The sequence below is a fragment of the Vavraia culicis genome (assembly GCF_000192795.1).
Source record: "Vavraia culicis subsp. floridensis unplaced genomic scaffold supercont1.22, whole genome shotgun sequence".
Lineage (NCBI taxonomy): Eukaryota > Fungi > Microsporidia > Pleistophoridae > Vavraia > Vavraia culicis.
Genome location: NW_007360625.1, coordinates 2,209 through 16,935, shown reverse-complemented (window position 1 = coordinate 16,935; position 14,727 = coordinate 2,209). Strand labels below are relative to the sequence as shown.

At 40.9% G+C, this 14,727-nt stretch overlaps 12 protein-coding genes across 12 annotated transcripts; 7 read left to right on the top strand and 5 right to left on the bottom strand.

Annotated features, from left to right (window-relative positions):
- Nucleotides 1–56: 56 nt before the first annotated feature.
- On the bottom strand, nucleotides 57–1,294 carry VCUG_01426 (uncharacterized protein). The gene has a single exon (XM_008076242.1). It carries the CDS (start codon nucleotides 1,027–1,029, stop codon nucleotides 79–81), a length of 951 nt encoding a protein of 316 aa, XP_008074433.1. The 5' UTR covers nucleotides 1,030–1,294; the 3' UTR covers nucleotides 57–78.
- Nucleotides 1,295–1,482: 188 nt separating this feature from the next.
- VCUG_01425 (uncharacterized protein) lies at nucleotides 1,483–2,621 on the top strand (the record flags this gene model as incomplete). Its single annotated transcript, XM_008076254.1, has 1 exon — nucleotides 1,483–2,621. The coding sequence occupies one exon, from the start codon at nucleotides 1,483–1,485 to the stop codon at nucleotides 2,506–2,508; it is 1,026 nt and encodes a 341-aa protein (XP_008074445.1). The 3' UTR covers nucleotides 2,509–2,621.
- Nucleotides 2,622–2,872: 251 nt separating this feature from the next.
- VCUG_01424 (uncharacterized protein) lies at nucleotides 2,873–4,167 on the top strand. The gene has a single exon (XM_008076253.1). It carries the CDS (start codon nucleotides 3,081–3,083, stop codon nucleotides 3,483–3,485), a length of 405 nt encoding a protein of 134 aa, XP_008074444.1. The 5' UTR covers nucleotides 2,873–3,080; the 3' UTR covers nucleotides 3,486–4,167.
- A 541-nt stretch (nucleotides 4,168–4,708) lies between these two features.
- VCUG_01423 (atypical/RIO/RIO2 protein kinase) lies at nucleotides 4,709–5,569 on the bottom strand (the record flags this gene model as incomplete). Its single annotated transcript, XM_008076252.1, has 1 exon — nucleotides 4,709–5,569. The coding sequence occupies one exon, from the start codon at nucleotides 5,567–5,569 to the stop codon at nucleotides 4,799–4,801; it is 771 nt and encodes a 256-aa protein (XP_008074443.1). The 3' UTR covers nucleotides 4,709–4,798.
- On the top strand, nucleotides 5,570–6,065 carry VCUG_01422 (uncharacterized protein; the record flags this gene model as incomplete). Its single annotated transcript, XM_008076251.1, has 1 exon — nucleotides 5,570–6,065. One exon carries the CDS (start codon nucleotides 5,570–5,572, stop codon nucleotides 6,017–6,019), a length of 450 nt encoding a protein of 149 aa, XP_008074442.1. The 3' UTR covers nucleotides 6,020–6,065.
- A 663-nt stretch (nucleotides 6,066–6,728) lies between these two features.
- On the top strand, nucleotides 6,729–7,385 carry VCUG_01421 (ribosomal protein S3). The gene has a single exon (XM_008076250.1). It carries the CDS (start codon nucleotides 6,734–6,736, stop codon nucleotides 7,376–7,378), a length of 645 nt encoding a protein of 214 aa, XP_008074441.1. The 5' UTR covers nucleotides 6,729–6,733; the 3' UTR covers nucleotides 7,379–7,385.
- A 70-nt stretch (nucleotides 7,386–7,455) lies between these two features.
- VCUG_01420 (uncharacterized protein) lies at nucleotides 7,456–7,845 on the top strand (the record flags this gene model as incomplete). The annotated part of the gene is made up of 1 exon (XM_008076249.1): nucleotides 7,456–7,845. The coding sequence occupies one exon, from the start codon at nucleotides 7,456–7,458 to the stop codon at nucleotides 7,843–7,845; it is 390 nt and encodes a 129-aa protein (XP_008074440.1).
- Nucleotides 7,846–8,112: 267 nt separating this feature from the next.
- On the top strand, nucleotides 8,113–8,683 carry VCUG_01419 (uncharacterized protein). The gene has a single exon (XM_008076248.1). The coding sequence runs from the start codon at nucleotides 8,116–8,118 to the stop codon at nucleotides 8,566–8,568; it is 453 nt and encodes a 150-aa protein (XP_008074439.1). The 5' UTR covers nucleotides 8,113–8,115; the 3' UTR covers nucleotides 8,569–8,683.
- A 160-nt stretch (nucleotides 8,684–8,843) lies between these two features.
- VCUG_01418 (uncharacterized protein) lies at nucleotides 8,844–10,097 on the top strand (the record flags this gene model as incomplete). Its single annotated transcript, XM_008076247.1, has 1 exon — nucleotides 8,844–10,097. The coding sequence occupies one exon, from the start codon at nucleotides 8,844–8,846 to the stop codon at nucleotides 10,095–10,097; it is 1,254 nt and encodes a 417-aa protein (XP_008074438.1).
- Nucleotides 10,098–10,162: 65 nt separating this feature from the next.
- On the bottom strand, nucleotides 10,163–11,028 carry VCUG_01417 (uncharacterized protein). The gene has a single exon (XM_008076246.1). The coding sequence runs from the start codon at nucleotides 11,000–11,002 to the stop codon at nucleotides 10,313–10,315; it is 690 nt and encodes a 229-aa protein (XP_008074437.1). The 5' UTR covers nucleotides 11,003–11,028; the 3' UTR covers nucleotides 10,163–10,312.
- A 525-nt stretch (nucleotides 11,029–11,553) lies between these two features.
- On the bottom strand, nucleotides 11,554–12,635 carry VCUG_01416 (uncharacterized protein; the record flags this gene model as incomplete). Its single annotated transcript, XM_008076245.1, has 1 exon — nucleotides 11,554–12,635. The coding sequence occupies one exon, from the start codon at nucleotides 12,633–12,635 to the stop codon at nucleotides 11,580–11,582; it is 1,056 nt and encodes a 351-aa protein (XP_008074436.1). The 3' UTR covers nucleotides 11,554–11,579.
- A 489-nt stretch (nucleotides 12,636–13,124) lies between these two features.
- VCUG_01415 (uncharacterized protein) lies at nucleotides 13,125–14,383 on the bottom strand (the record flags this gene model as incomplete). The annotated part of the gene is made up of 1 exon (XM_008076244.1): nucleotides 13,125–14,383. The coding sequence occupies one exon, from the start codon at nucleotides 14,381–14,383 to the stop codon at nucleotides 13,172–13,174; it is 1,212 nt and encodes a 403-aa protein (XP_008074435.1). The 3' UTR covers nucleotides 13,125–13,171.
- Nucleotides 14,384–14,727: the final 344 nt, after the last annotated feature.

The window sequence follows — 14,727 nt, the reverse complement described above, 5'->3', positions numbered from 1 at the left end:
TATCCTGAGTACGTTCAATTGTACGAAAGACCATTAAATTTAATTATAGAGAATTATGCCAATCAAAAGCGGAGCATTTTACTTATTCCTATTCAGACCGAGGCGTATGCATTCGTTGTTCTTGTCAAAGTCTATCATTCCTCTGCTAATCAAATTATACACAATCTTAAACATGCTCACCCTTTCCAACCCATATTTTGCTTCCATTTCGGCCAGATATACCACCTCATTCCGAATCAATTCTATAAAAAGGTGCTTTAACACGGTATTGTCTGAGCTGTAAAGCCTATCCAGCAAAATTTGTCTTTTCTTCATGTTTTTATACAAAAGATAGGACCGGTGCTTGAACAGATAGTCTTTATTAAAATTCTTGACTATGTCTTTGTACTTGATGAATGGAGAGTCCGACAAATCTTTTCTCACGTTATTAAGCATGTCAACATACTCGTTGATCATATTTACATCTACGTTCACTGCTTCTTTGTCATTATCACCAATATTTCCGTCAATTTGTGCATTTCTGTCCACAAATATGTTCGTATAATCCTTTTTTTTGACATCGCTCGTGGAATTGGCTTCATCAAGGTTAAGTGTCGCGCTTTTTGCGTTATACTTGAATACTTCACGTCTAAATTCGCGCAATAAATTGTACTGATCCTCCATATTTGCAATGGCTATTTCCATTCTGTCTATATCATTTTCTACGCCTTTCGCCTTCCTGATCGTCGTTTCATCTATTTTTATTTCTTCGATTTGCACACCAAAGCCCAACAAGCCAAGCCTTAGATTTTTCAAAAACAGAACTAACTGATCCAGCTGTGTCTCATCCTCAAACATTTGCTTTGTTGGCTGTGGCAGATCGAAATACGAGCATATTTTTGTGAGGTCATCTATGGTGTCAAGAGGAATTTCCGGCGGTGTTGTTGATGTATAGGTAGGTTTAAATTCTGGAATAGACAATCTCTTGATCTGAGCATTCGCAATTATCGTTCGCAGGTCCATTTTGCGAAGGGCAATTTTATTAAGCATTTTAGGCTGCTGATCAAATTCTGAGTTAGTAGCAGTATCAAACACGGGAACATGGGTGATATCCTCTGCAATATCGCAATCGCGAATGCACGCTGTCCTCCTTACATCCCACACTGATTGCTGTTACAAAAGTGCATTGTATACAAAGTACGTTTTTTGTGTTACTTCATGATAAGCAGAATACTCCAAACCACCGAATAGTACTGTTCAGTTTTTTGATCTGTATCTCAATATATTGCTAATACCATTCTTTTCGTTCAAATTTGTTCAATTTTACTCCCAACAAAATCATGGCGAATGACTTGCAAACTCCCTTTTCACCTAATCTTGGCACATTAGATTTTTCGTATCTTGGCAAACAGGGATGTGCGCATGACATCACCAAATGCAGCGCTATTGCTGTAATAATTTGTCGCAGCTGCGCTTCGTTAACTTTGTCTGCGGCTTAAACTCATGCGGCAACCCGAACCCCTTGACTCTGAGCGTTCTATGGAGGATGACCTACAGCAATTTTTGGAAATAGAACGGAAAAGAAAACTGGTGGTTGAAAGAAGCATACAAGAACTTATAAACAAGCGAAAGATACTCAATGAGACGATGCAGCAGGAGCTGCAAGAGCTCATGAGGGATACGTACACTGTGCAAGAAACTGGGAACGCATACAGCAGAAACACTTCCCTAATGGAAGATATAAGCAGGGAATTACCGATGGACAATGAAACGGTGCGTACTGATGAGAAACTGCCAGTTACACACCCTGGTGTTGAGATCGTGCAAAGTGATGAAATTGATGGCGTTGAACCGCTTAATATCCCAGTAAATATGCCTATTTCAGACTATTTTATCAGAAAATATATTGTAACAGACAATTACATTCAAACTGAAAGAATATTGAACCTGCAAAAGAATAAAATAACGAACCAGTCTTATAGACAGCTAAAATTAATTGTAAATAAACGAATAGGACAGGTAACCACCGATTTAGATCATATCAATCTAATCACAGGATTCCTCAAACAGTACGATAGTTGTATTTTCTACGAACTTCTCTCCATAAAAATCATTGAGCAAGCAAAATTGCAAGTTTCCAATTGTTTTGAAACTTACAAATCGTATGGCTGGCTCCTCAACAACTTGTACACACCAAATTTGCACTCACTCTTCTTGGTAGGTCTGGTGTGCAAAAAAGAGGAGGGCAAGTTCCTAAAAAGTATGTACAGCATATATTTTGAACTTTTGAGATTACGGCGCATGTGGCATGAGGCATATAACTTTTTTGCAGGCATGCTAAACGAGATGCCCACACCCAACTCCTTTCACGTGGTCGAAGCATACTTGCTGGTACTTGGAAAGGATATGTCTGCAATTTTTGGAAAAAGATTCCGAGGCATCACCAACTATATAAGGGAAGAATACTTCGCTAAGGGAGATAACAAGCCATGTAAGGTAAGGATTGAAAAGATTATCGAGGGTTTATGATGATTTGAATCACCTACACGCACTGATAAATAAATGTTTCGGTTGTCAAAGAACAAACGATTGGGCTGATGCTATGAATGGTAAAAGCAACGTGATAATTTATGTTCATGTCTGAGCAATTCGATCGCTATAGAATGCCTTTGATGATGAGGCAGCTTGACATGTGCTAGTGTACCGGTAATCAAAGGGTTTGTACTCGTGCACTAGGTATTGAAGCGAATCGTATATTTGATAGGTCACGGTTAAGCAATCCTAGGTACATCGAACAATTTCATAGCTAATAAACGGCAACTTAGCTATAACACCTATTTTAAACAGTTCAGCTCTTTTCTACTAAAATTGGTTTATTTACCAACTCATACTACGGCAAAAACGGTTTGAATGAACATTTGGTCTTTGCTCTAAATATCACAAGTTGAAGGGCTGATTGCCGCTCTGGGCCTTGTGTGGTAGAATCCTGACAGCAATGGAAAATCAGTGGCAGGGAGTTATACTGTCTGATAGCAGTTGCAGTGGCTGGTCCGTGATAGGATAACTAATTTACATCCGGTTATTACGGAACCCCTCTGCCAATGTCACAGCTGTCCCTAAAGAAGAAGCAGAAACTCCTTTCCTCGTACAAAAGATTTCTTGAATCCCTTCCATCGACTCTAGAGCATCGAAAAAGGATACTACATACTCATTTTGGCGAGTTTCTCGTAGCAATACCAACAAACGAAGACTTTGAAAGTAAAATTAACGCTATTATAGGCAAGATGCACCCGCATCCATACATTTACCTGGCATCGAGCATCGGATTCAGTAAAATGACTTGGAATAGAAGTGTAGAGAAAATTTTGAACCAATTTGAGCTGAAAATGAAGCTGAAGTATCCTACGTTAAAAAACTATTCAAGATACGAAAAGCTTAAGTATTTGTTAATAAGGTATTTCGATAAGAGAAAGGAGTTGGGCCTACAAAATGATCCTGCCATCTGAGTTTGATGTATATACGACGAAAAATTTTTACCCTCTTTGACACTTGAACCGTAATACTTTGCGTTAAACAATTTGTTCCGTTATGTTTTTCATATTTTTATAAGCCGTTCGTGTCATACCGAATGCGAACAGAGCCTTCAGTAGAAGCTTTCATTGTGCAAATTCACTCTTTCACGTCACTATTTGAATGCGATCCGTTGCAAACAACACCTGATCTGAGTGATTGTGCCATTGCATACCCGTAATGGTACGGTGCAAGGGTTTTTGTCCGCTGTGATGATAAAGTGAAGTATCTGCTTATTTTAACTATTACCGTAAAAACTGCGAATTTATTTACGAAATAAGTAACAAAATTTGACACGTGGTAGCATCTCCAGCACTGAAAGATTCCTGATCGTTGAGCTGTTATTTTTTTCGGTGGTCACGTGTAAATCTTTCCAGAATATATTTGTTGTGCGGAAGAAGGTAAACAATATTTTACTCCGCGGTATTTTGTGCCTATCTAATACAAATAAGCAGATTTGTGTACGTGCTAGTAGATTAATTCACTTGCCGCAAACTTAGTGGAAATTGTACAGTCCGCCAGTTCTGTACAGGATCCAAGCGATCACTCAAAGATCGAGAAACCCTAACTCGTTGTAACGAGCGGTGAACGGTGACATGTACCAGAGGAACGATCCTTAAATCCGTTGAAAGCAAGTTCTGAACAAAGATCAACGGTAACTACCGGTACTCTCTTAGGAAGGTCCCGTAGGTTACCTCATAATCTCAGCACAGAGTTGTATAAAGGCGACTGGTGCCAAAAACTATAGGCGGACAGCTCCTCAAGACACATATTGAACAGATATGTATGTGATTGTGTTAAAAACTATTCATAAAAAGTATGTTTATTCACCTCTCTTATACCATGCTATCCGAATATCACACCTTCTGGTTTGCTAGGGCAGATAATGACCATCAACATTCAAATCATGGAAATTGTGCGATACTATCGCTGTATATGGTAACAGCATGGACCTCCGGCACTTTATTCGTTCATTTTTATAAAGTTTTGAATTTTTTTGTCCGAATGGGAGGGTCTACCAGGGAAGAATTCACTGCGCTAATCAAATCATACAAAGAAATCGTGAAGGAGTACAAAGACAACATCAACGAGGCAGTAGAAAACATTAGAGAGTTCAACAATATTGTCACAAGATAAACCGATAAAAATAAAACTGTTTAAAAAGTTTTTAATACCACGGGAGTTCCTCGTTTCAAACGCACGGTTTTGTTTGCATTGGATGTTTCTATCTGTGAAATACCCTCCTCTATCAGTCACGGCCGGCAGCAATTTCATTCACCGCATCTCGCTCGTTCACGTACCTGTACTTTCGTTCAAAATACTCCTTTACGCACTGAACATCCCTTCGCAGGTATTCGCCAGCTCGTGGATCAGTAACGGGTATACACTGAGGAAAATCCACCATAATTATTTGCTTCTCTTTTATCAGCACATTGTACTCATTAAAATCACCGTGCACATATCCCATTGAATATAGTTCAACTACCAAGTCCATTAGCTTGTTGTAAAAATAATCAAGGTCATCCAATCGAGTTTTCACCAACGGCTTGCAGTCATAGTACCGTGTGATCAAAACGTGTCTATTGCAGCCCACAGGTACAGCGATGTTCTCGCTTGTCAACGATCTTAATATCTTGTACTCTCTCTGGCAGTACATCATACTACGCTTGTACATGTCCATCTTTATATTGTCCCGGTTTTCTGTTTTCCGGTACGATGTCCGACCGATTCGATACATTTTGACAGCCACAAGCGAACCATTCATCTCGCCCAGATAGATGTCGCTTTCTTTTCCGATGTCGATCTGGTCAACAATCCGGGACAGTCCTTTTTTCTTGAAATGTGCTAGTGCCAAGTGATCGTATCCCTTGTATGTTAGAACATACTTCTTGTCGTATATTATCATTCTTTCCTTCAGCAAATCGCGCAAATAAACATCCTGTTTTACGTTTCTGGCGTTCTTTTCCACCTCTTTTAGGATTTTAACGTGTTTTTCGTTCAGATCTTTGAAGCACTTCATATGGACAGAAAAAATATTTTATTGAAACAGAAAATCGAAAAAGGTACAAAGTGGCTCGCAACGGGTAGAAAAACGGTGACAGGATCAACTGCCGTGTTGTTACATCCAGTAAAAGCATTTTTATCGCATCATCATCCATCTGTACTGTTGCCTAAGATGACCAGTAAAGAATTCAGAAATATTTTTGTAACAAAACAGAAAATGCATTCGTTTCCGTGTATCACCCACGAACGAATGCATGTTGCAAATGTGAAACACGCCCTGAAACTAACCTTTATTAAAAAAACATGCGTTCAAGCACGCATGTTTCCGTTCTTCCTTTTAGTATTTACCATCGATACGCCAGATCATTCGGAGATATATGAAAAAGAAGAGGAGTGCGACGATAACAGCTTCAATGAGCCGGGATACTGCAAGTTGAACTGTGGGACGGAGGATGTGATCGAATAAATCTTAGCATTTAGTTAATCTTTATTAAGTAAAGCGGAATGTGCCATGGCAATAAAAACTGCACAAAATAGCGTTTTCAATCATGAATGGCTGGTCAACGCCCTCATTCGTCGATATATGCGGTATAACTGAGAATAACAGGCATAATTCCCGTGACTAGCGCTTTTCCTAGCATTAAAATGAAATGCTTGATTTTTCCTGCCTATACGTTGGTAAGAGACAGATTTACTCGGTCATTGCCTGTACTTTACATGGTCTGTAGCATGTAAGCGTATTTATCAGTCGGGTATCAAGATCACCACGTATTGATCAGCACATTTGTTGTGTTTATTGGCGGTCTTGCAGCTTTCAACAGCATTATGGGCCGTATTATTCGTTTTCCTCGGCTCAAAAAAAACATGTTTTGACTTCAAATGTAATTCTCATGCAGGGCACGTCATATGTGTCATACAGCACGTACCTTATTATTGGAACTGAGGTGCGTGAACAATGCCTGAATTTTAAGTACGTCGCTATAATACCATAATTGACACACATGCCGTATAAAAAAGGTAAAACGCACATCACACAACTCAAAACACTCTACCATAAAAAATGCACAGCTTACGATAGAAAACAAAAACATGAGCATGCTGTCCGTTCTTGCCCAGCTTTTTCGTTTTGTTCCGTTTTAATTAAAATTTATCAAAAAAATTATTTCCGATCCCCTGTTCAATGTTGAATCAAGAAACGGAGCAGATACGTTCGCAATCTATTGCCACAGGCATCGCTTACGCAGAATTAAACGAGTTTTTTGCCAAGGAACTGATGGAAAGTGGTTACTCATCGATGAAGTTCCTTGCACACGAAGTGCCCTTAAAAATAATCATACGTGTCCTCAAGGCCGATGACCTCATCAATGAGAACCGTTATCGGCTCAAGCAGATCACGTCTCTTGTGAAAAAGCGTCTTAACAAGGACGTAACGATTTTGGTCGAGATGGTTAAGGACAAGGGACTGTGTCCGAACGTGCAGGCGGAGTACATACGAAAGAAAATGTCAGAGGGTCTTACATATAGAAGAGCCGTGAATGGTGCGTTGAGGACCATTAAGGAGGCGGGTGCACAGGGCTGCATCATTATCGTGTCGGGTAAGTTGAAGGGGCAGCGGGCCCGATCGCAGAAGATGATGTGGCAGACCAACATTTACTCGGGTAGCCCAAAGGAGGAGTACATGAGAGAAGGTAAATCAACTGTGCATCTGAAACAAGGAGTGATTGGCATCATTGTGAAAATAATGCTGCCGCACGACCCCGAGGGCATAAGAGGACCCAGACGCGAAATGGTTGACAAGATCAGGGTGCTTGATGTGAAGGAGTGATCGTTAAATAAATTGAGTATTTAACGATTTGGCTGGGAGTGCAGCTTTGCCATTGCTAGTACTCCGATAGAAATTTTATGACCTCAGTTTTGCGGTTTATTTTGCACACAGCCAGGCCTCCTCTATCTATCTGTGCTTTAAATGTATTTATTTTGAGATCGACCAACGCTTATAATGCCTTGTTCGAGAAGTGCTTTTGCCTGTCATACCAGGACAAGAGATTTGACATGCTGATTATTGCCAAGACCAATCGAATTACGGGTTTGTATGTTTTGTTCTATGCACTTTTCATCGATAAAAATTTTTGGATAGGTAGTGGCTCGCTGCAAATCCTTATCAAGTCTTTACACCATATTTGGAATTGGAAGATTGGCGAGGTGGCAAGAAACAAAGTGCTTTATTTAATTATTTGTTGGAAGAACAAAACACGTAAATACTGCAGAGCCTCCATACGTGATGATTATTAGAACTCCTTCTGCCCAAAGCAGAAATTTCTTTACGTTGATGTTCAAACGGTGTAGGAACGCTGATGTTTCCCTCGTTGGAACCAACAATTTTTTACTAACACCGTCAGATTCAATTTGCTGTGCAAATGCTGTCAAAAACGAAAATCTCGTACGTATCACGCCTCTCATCGCAATCACATGTGTCATATTTCACGAAAACGTACGAATAGCTTTGATTGATCATTTTTTTCTTTAAAAGCACGAAACAAAAAAAATAGAAAAATGCAACCCATGCATAACGAGGTAGTACTGCGTGTTTATGACTTGAGCAACGGTCAAGCCAAAGCGATCAGTAAGAAACTTCTTGGTGTACAGCTGGATGGCATATGGCACACATCTATCGAGGTGTTTGGCAGTGAGTACTTCTTCAGTACGCAGATAATGAAGTGTGTGCCTGGAATGACGAAATATGGACTGCCCGTGCACGTGCACAATCTCGGTGCCTCCAATAAGACAATAGTTGAGCTGGAGGAGGAGCTGTCCAAGCTCAAAAAGAAGTTCAATTTTAAGACGTACAACGTGCTGCTCAACAACTGCAATCATTTCTCGGATGATGTGGTTTTCTTCTTGCTTGAGAAGAATCTGCCCAAGTATATCATGGAAATACACGAGAGTGTTCTAAGGACACCTCTTGCGGCATCTTTCATCGGGATGGGCAACCAATTCAATCCCGGTGCTGAATGAAAAATAAAAAGATGTATAGAGAGAATTTACCGGGCACTTTTCGTTTAGTCTCGTCAGTATTTGAGTATGTCCTTGAAAATCGTTCAATTCTTGCTCAGTAAATATCTTGTGCCAAGTGTTGGCAGTATTTTTTGTTTGCTTGTCCCTTGTGTCTGAATATTTGGTCGTATGTGTCCGTGTTTGGCAGTGCCATGCGTTTTTTTCACGTAATTTTGCTCGCATCAGCACGCTGCTTGCTTTTCATCAATTTGCTCGTGCTGTTGCAGGATTTGAACATGCCCGATTTTTTACCCTTCAGAGCAAATATGAAAGTCGCGTACACGTTCAACAAAGATGTTGGTAATTACCACTACGGAAAACACCACCCAATGAAGCCGCATCGATCTGCCATCGTGAACAATTTAATACACCTCTACAGGCTTAACAACCATATGGACGTGCTTGCGCCGACCGAACGCGATGCATCCGGCTATCATCCCGATGGATATCCATTTGACGACATGAAGACAACCGATGACTGCCCGCTGTTTTATGGCCGCAAGGCATTCTGTGCAGAGTACACGTCTAACTCAATGTGTGCAGCCAACGCACTGCTTACATACGATGTGGCGATCAACTGGGCGGGCGGCATGCACCATGCACGCAAAAACTCACCAAGTGGTTTCTGCTATATGAACGATATCGTGATGGCCATACAGCGGCTGCTTAACTCGTTTGAGCGGGTGATGTACATTGATATTGACATACACCACGGAGATGGTGTGGAAGAGGCTTTTGGGCTGAATGAGAGGGTCCTTACGTGCTCATTCCACAAATATGGTGACGGGTACTTCCCTGGCACCGGTAATTTACTTAGCAACCATTTTTTGCGCGAGAAGGCGACCCCATCACACACGCAGTGCAGAACAAGCGCTGGTCTTGCAAAAAATGTGTGGTCGAAAAATGCACCTGGCAGTCGCATCGTTGATGATGCGCATGTTTTCGACAGCGGTGCCAATTTAAATGATTCGAGCCCTGACCGCGGCCTCACGATGTACAAACCGTTCCAAAAAGAAAAAAAAATAAAAAACGTGATAAATGTTCCGCTACGTACAGGAATTGATGACTGGTCCTACAAATATGTGTTTGAGCCCGTCACGTCCTCAATTATAAGGAAATTTGATCCGAGCGTGATAGTCGTGCAGTGCGGTGCCGATAGCCTGGGCGAGGATAGGCTTGGCTGTTTCAATCTGAGTGTACAGGGGCACGGTGCTTGCGTTGAATACCTGAAATCGTTCAACAAGAAAATGCTTGTGGTTGGTGGTGGTGGATACACCTTAAATAATGTTGTCAGAGCATGGACGTACGAGACAAGTGTGCTAGCTGGCGTGGAGATAGCCGGTGATATACCAGAGGGCCCGTATACCGAGTACTTCCAGCCTAGCAACAGTCTATTTCCTGATTTCAAGCGTAAATACGAAAATGAAAATACAAAAAGCTACCTGGACAGCATAGCGGGGTACATCCAGAACGTTGTTGATAAGGGATGATGTTCTACGTTGTATAAAAATGGTATGGCGTGCACGAGGAATGCTTAGCCTTTAGATCTACAAATAAACTTTTTAATCAGCACAAGCCGGTCTATGGCCCTGTAGTTATGCTTAACCGCTTTCAAGCCACAGAACGTGTCTGCTACCTGTTTTTGTTGCTTCGTCCGTTTTGTACCGTCAGAGTCATTTTTGTATCGTACGTTCCTTTTACTGTTTTATGCTCGTCTGTACGTGTTTCCTTGCACCATCTCGTCCTTAAACTCATCCATTTTTACGAGCTCTTCGATTTCCTTGTCGTATGCTTCGAGCTCGCTCACAACCTCTTTCTCGTACTCCTTTGGCATGCTTTGTCGCATGCGCTCCAAAACACGTTCAGAATACTCCTCAAGTGTAAGTGTAGGTTTTATTCTGCCCACTAACAGTTCCTTCCTTTCACTACCATCGATTTGTATACACCGAAGGGGCTGTGCATTGTTTGCAGAGAGGGTGTCAAACGCTGTTTCTTTGCCATCGCTATGCACTTCCCTGTATGCAATCAGCTGTTCCTCCGCTTCAAGATACTTCACCTCTTCAACCGCCAAAATATAAAAATACTTGAGCATCTCTATGACCCACTCTTCATCGTCGAAGTCTACCTCCCTCGTCAAGAATAACTGTTTCAGCTCTCGCGTTCTTATCTTGTCGTCCCTTGTCTCAAATCTGCAATCATTTGTCAATCCGTAATATTTTATCTCATCGATATAATTTTGGAAATGCTCTTTTCTGCGCATTTGTACGCCTCGTATGTACGGAATAGCAAGCAAAATAGACGGCTCTGTCGTGAGCGGTATCTCCGGAAAGATGACATGAGTGCACGGTTTAAATTCTTTTCTGATAATTTGCGTAATTGCTGTTTTTATGTCCATGGGCAGAGAAAATGCACACAAATATTAATTTTATGTCCATGGGCAGAGAAAATCGTATTTTTGTCAGCGTTGAAACGCGTAAATTTGATAAACTCGCAACTTTCCACAAATTGTAGACACTTCAACACAGTGTAATGATACGTACCACGGTTTGCTGAAAGTAAGACACGTTAAAGAGAGAGGTTGATTTGCATACGATCGCTTTTGATGTACCACGTGTATACCTGCGATAACAGCAGTGATAGATCTTGGGACCACTCAAAGTACTCTTCACACGACAAGAACAAATAACTACCACCAGCTTACGAAAATTAGCACTTAATGAACCAGAAGGTGGCAAAACGTGATTTAATCTCCTAACATACCATAAAATGCTCGCTCAAGCCATCGCATAGACTTACAGGTCGAATAAGCGTAGAACTATGTCGTAGTTGCACGCATTACCTGAAAAAGCAAGCAATTGCTATCAAATTAACAATACGAGGTTACTGCACATACTTCACGTTGTTTTATGGTTTACGCGAATATGAATGGTATCTTCCATAAAAAGATGGTAAAACAAGTAGAATTTATTAATTCATGACCTCATCTTTCTTTTCCTACTTTTTTTTTGGTCTCCAAATTTTATGCCGTCAGCATATTCCTTGCACTCCTCATCTCTCATCCGCAATATCTCTAGCTCATCATTAATCTTGGTACTCTCTTCTTCAGGAGCATCCTTAAACCGCAAAACTTTTTTATCCAAATCAACAAAAACAACATTTTTAACGGCATCTTTCATGTCCTTTATCGTCCATTCCTTATCGCTAATAAATTTGTACAATTTATCCTTGTTTTTGACGAGGAATTCATCTCGTTTTTCGGTGCTACTGCCATTGGAGCCTTTCATTTTTTGGTAATCTTCCTCGGTATAAATCTTCAACAGGTTCCTTTTGATCTTCTTAACACTTTCATCATCTTTCTTCTTTTTTGTGGCTCCTGATTCGGCCTGCGCTGGTTCTTCTTTGCTTTCCGTGTTTTTTTTCTTGTCTTCTCCCGATTCGTGGTCATCAGCAACATTTTCTGTATCCTCAGTTTCTATTTTTTTGTTTTTGGGCACATCATCCTTTTCCACTACGTCAAGATCATCCTTCGATCCTTCACCCGTCTTTTCTTCAATATCTTTCTTACCGAACGCGGGAATATCCATCTTCAGCACTCTTTCCACTTCCTCAACACTTTCCAACTCAACTTTTACGATGCCAAGAAACTTTCTCTTGCCGTTTTTCATCATCCTGATCAGCTTAGGCACAAAGTACTTGCATAGCCCAGATTCTATCTCTTCTAATGATAAGTCTTTATCGATGCCCCCTATAACAACGGTGTAATCAGTGTGCTTTCTAGTCACATATTCATCATAGCTTGTATCATGGACCTTTATCAGTTTTTCACCGTTCACCTTGACAATTTTGCTGTCCTTCAGTGCTTCCTTGATATCATCCTCGCTGTAATTACAGGGCTGCAATTTTTTGAACTTAAGAATTTTTTCTATGGGAATTCCCTCATTTTCTTCACACGTTGTTCTGAGATACGTGTCTTTGTGGTAATTCTGATTGCTGAAGTAAAACTCTAACTGCTTTCTCAGATCGGTCATAGAACTCTGGGGGTTAAAAGATTTGCACGATAAAACGGGTGGATCAAAGCGGATGAACACAAATAGCGTATTTATGGGCGTGTGACACCCGTGCAACAATTGAAAAGGATGAATTCGTTGTTTACTACCAATAATAACGGAAGAAGTGCGTGGGCATTGTTTTACACCAAGAACCACCGTGATGATGTGTTGATCAGCCAAACATTGAAGCGGCACAGAAGATGAAATGAGGAATGTAAACGTGAAGAGGAAAGTGAATTGATAGCTTTTAGGTGAAGTTGTTTTATTTTAAAGAAATTGAGCGACCAAATTTTGAATATGAAACACAAATTCTCCGATCAAATTGGTTGATCTGATAATCAGTTGAGATCAAGAATGGGCGTGTGGTGACATGGAAAGAAACTTGCTTGTGAAGTAAATTTATCATATTGGTAGCCTACAGTGTGGCATTAAACCTATCACGATGAGAAAACTGTGTTTATCAAGAAAAGTGCTTTATTGGTTGTTTATAGCATGTAATAGGTTTTTATTCCAGATTATTTCATTTTTTCATTCCTACGGACGAACAGTGCAATAAAAAATCCTATGTATTGTCCTCTTTCAAATCTTAGCACGCTTTCGCTGCATGAATACCCCTCAATTCCTTTGCTGCCATACGGACAGCATATTTCCTCTATTCGCCACATCTTAGCGATTCTCTCGTCTTTAAAAACGTAATCCACTACCATCTCGTTTTCCTCTTCATGAGAAGAACAGGTTGAGTAGACGATTCGCTCTGCATTCTCGGTGCTCAAAGCGTGTAGAAGTATTTTCTTTTGAAACGAAGATAGTAATTTGACCCGGCCAGGGTTCTTTACGTAATCGTTATGGATACCGCTGCCTGAACACGAAGGATCAACCAAAAGGTACTCTGCGCTCAGTTTTAACTCAAGAAAGTCGCTGTTCAACGCGGTTACGTTTTTGGCATTGCACAGCTGCAAGTTTCGTTGTAGTGTTTTGTACCTGTTGGTATCCTTTTCAACGGCGTATATCAACCCTGTATTGTTCATAATTGCCGATAAATGTGAGGTTTTGTTACCGGGAGATGCACATGTATCAATGACAGTGCTATGAAAGGGTGGATTTAAGATACACGGCGGAAGCGTAGTCGGCAAGCTTTGTATGATGTAGTGTCTGGCTGGGGAGAGTCGTAAGTGTGTAGAGAGCGGGACCTCATAGACAAAGGGTATCGCTGTTGGCCGTAATTGACGTGATTTAATCAAATTTGCTTGGTCCTTATTCAAGATGTATCCATGGACATGCAATCGCCTGTCTGCTTCCAGATCGTTATTTTTATGGCCAGCATTTTCTCTATTATCATCTGTGAACGACGTGTTATTGCCCGAGAAACTATCATTTTCTGCTGTAGCCGTGTCTGTTTCACTCCTATTATTGGCAGAGTGTTCATCAAATACGCATCCATTCGCTAGCGTGTTGATCCGTATATGCTGGCAGGGCACGACCAGATTATTCACAAAGTCGCGATTCACACACTCTCCTTTGCCGTTGTACACTACATCCTGCACCATCAACATGGATGCATATCTATTACGTGGTTTATAACCGCTCAGTGCTATTATAGTTTCGATATTCTTTCTATTCGCTACCGTTCCCCGTAAGAGCTTGAAATGTTCGTCCTTTCTGTAAAAAGAGAGTTTGTGCGTATTATCCAAAATTTTTTTCAACTTTGTAGAAATGTTCTCGTACATGTTCGGGGTATCTCCGAAGTCACGTGAAATATCCGTGCTGATTTTACCATCCAAACCGGCATTTAAAGTGTGCAACAGACATGAACGGCTACGAGGGGTTGAGTAGAGTCTCCTATGATTCGCCTGCAAAACTTCGTGTTCAAGCAGCTTGTGATGGTGTGCTGGATCATCGTTTTTAGTTCTTCACATCGTCGGGTAAACTTCTTTCATTATGTCATTCACACGTATGCACAAGATGCCAAGCCGGTAAGATCTTTCATGAGTTGGCCCCAGCATTACACCGGTCGCACATCATGAAAGAAATCATTTACGCATGGGTACACAAAGGGAAACACTCAACAAAC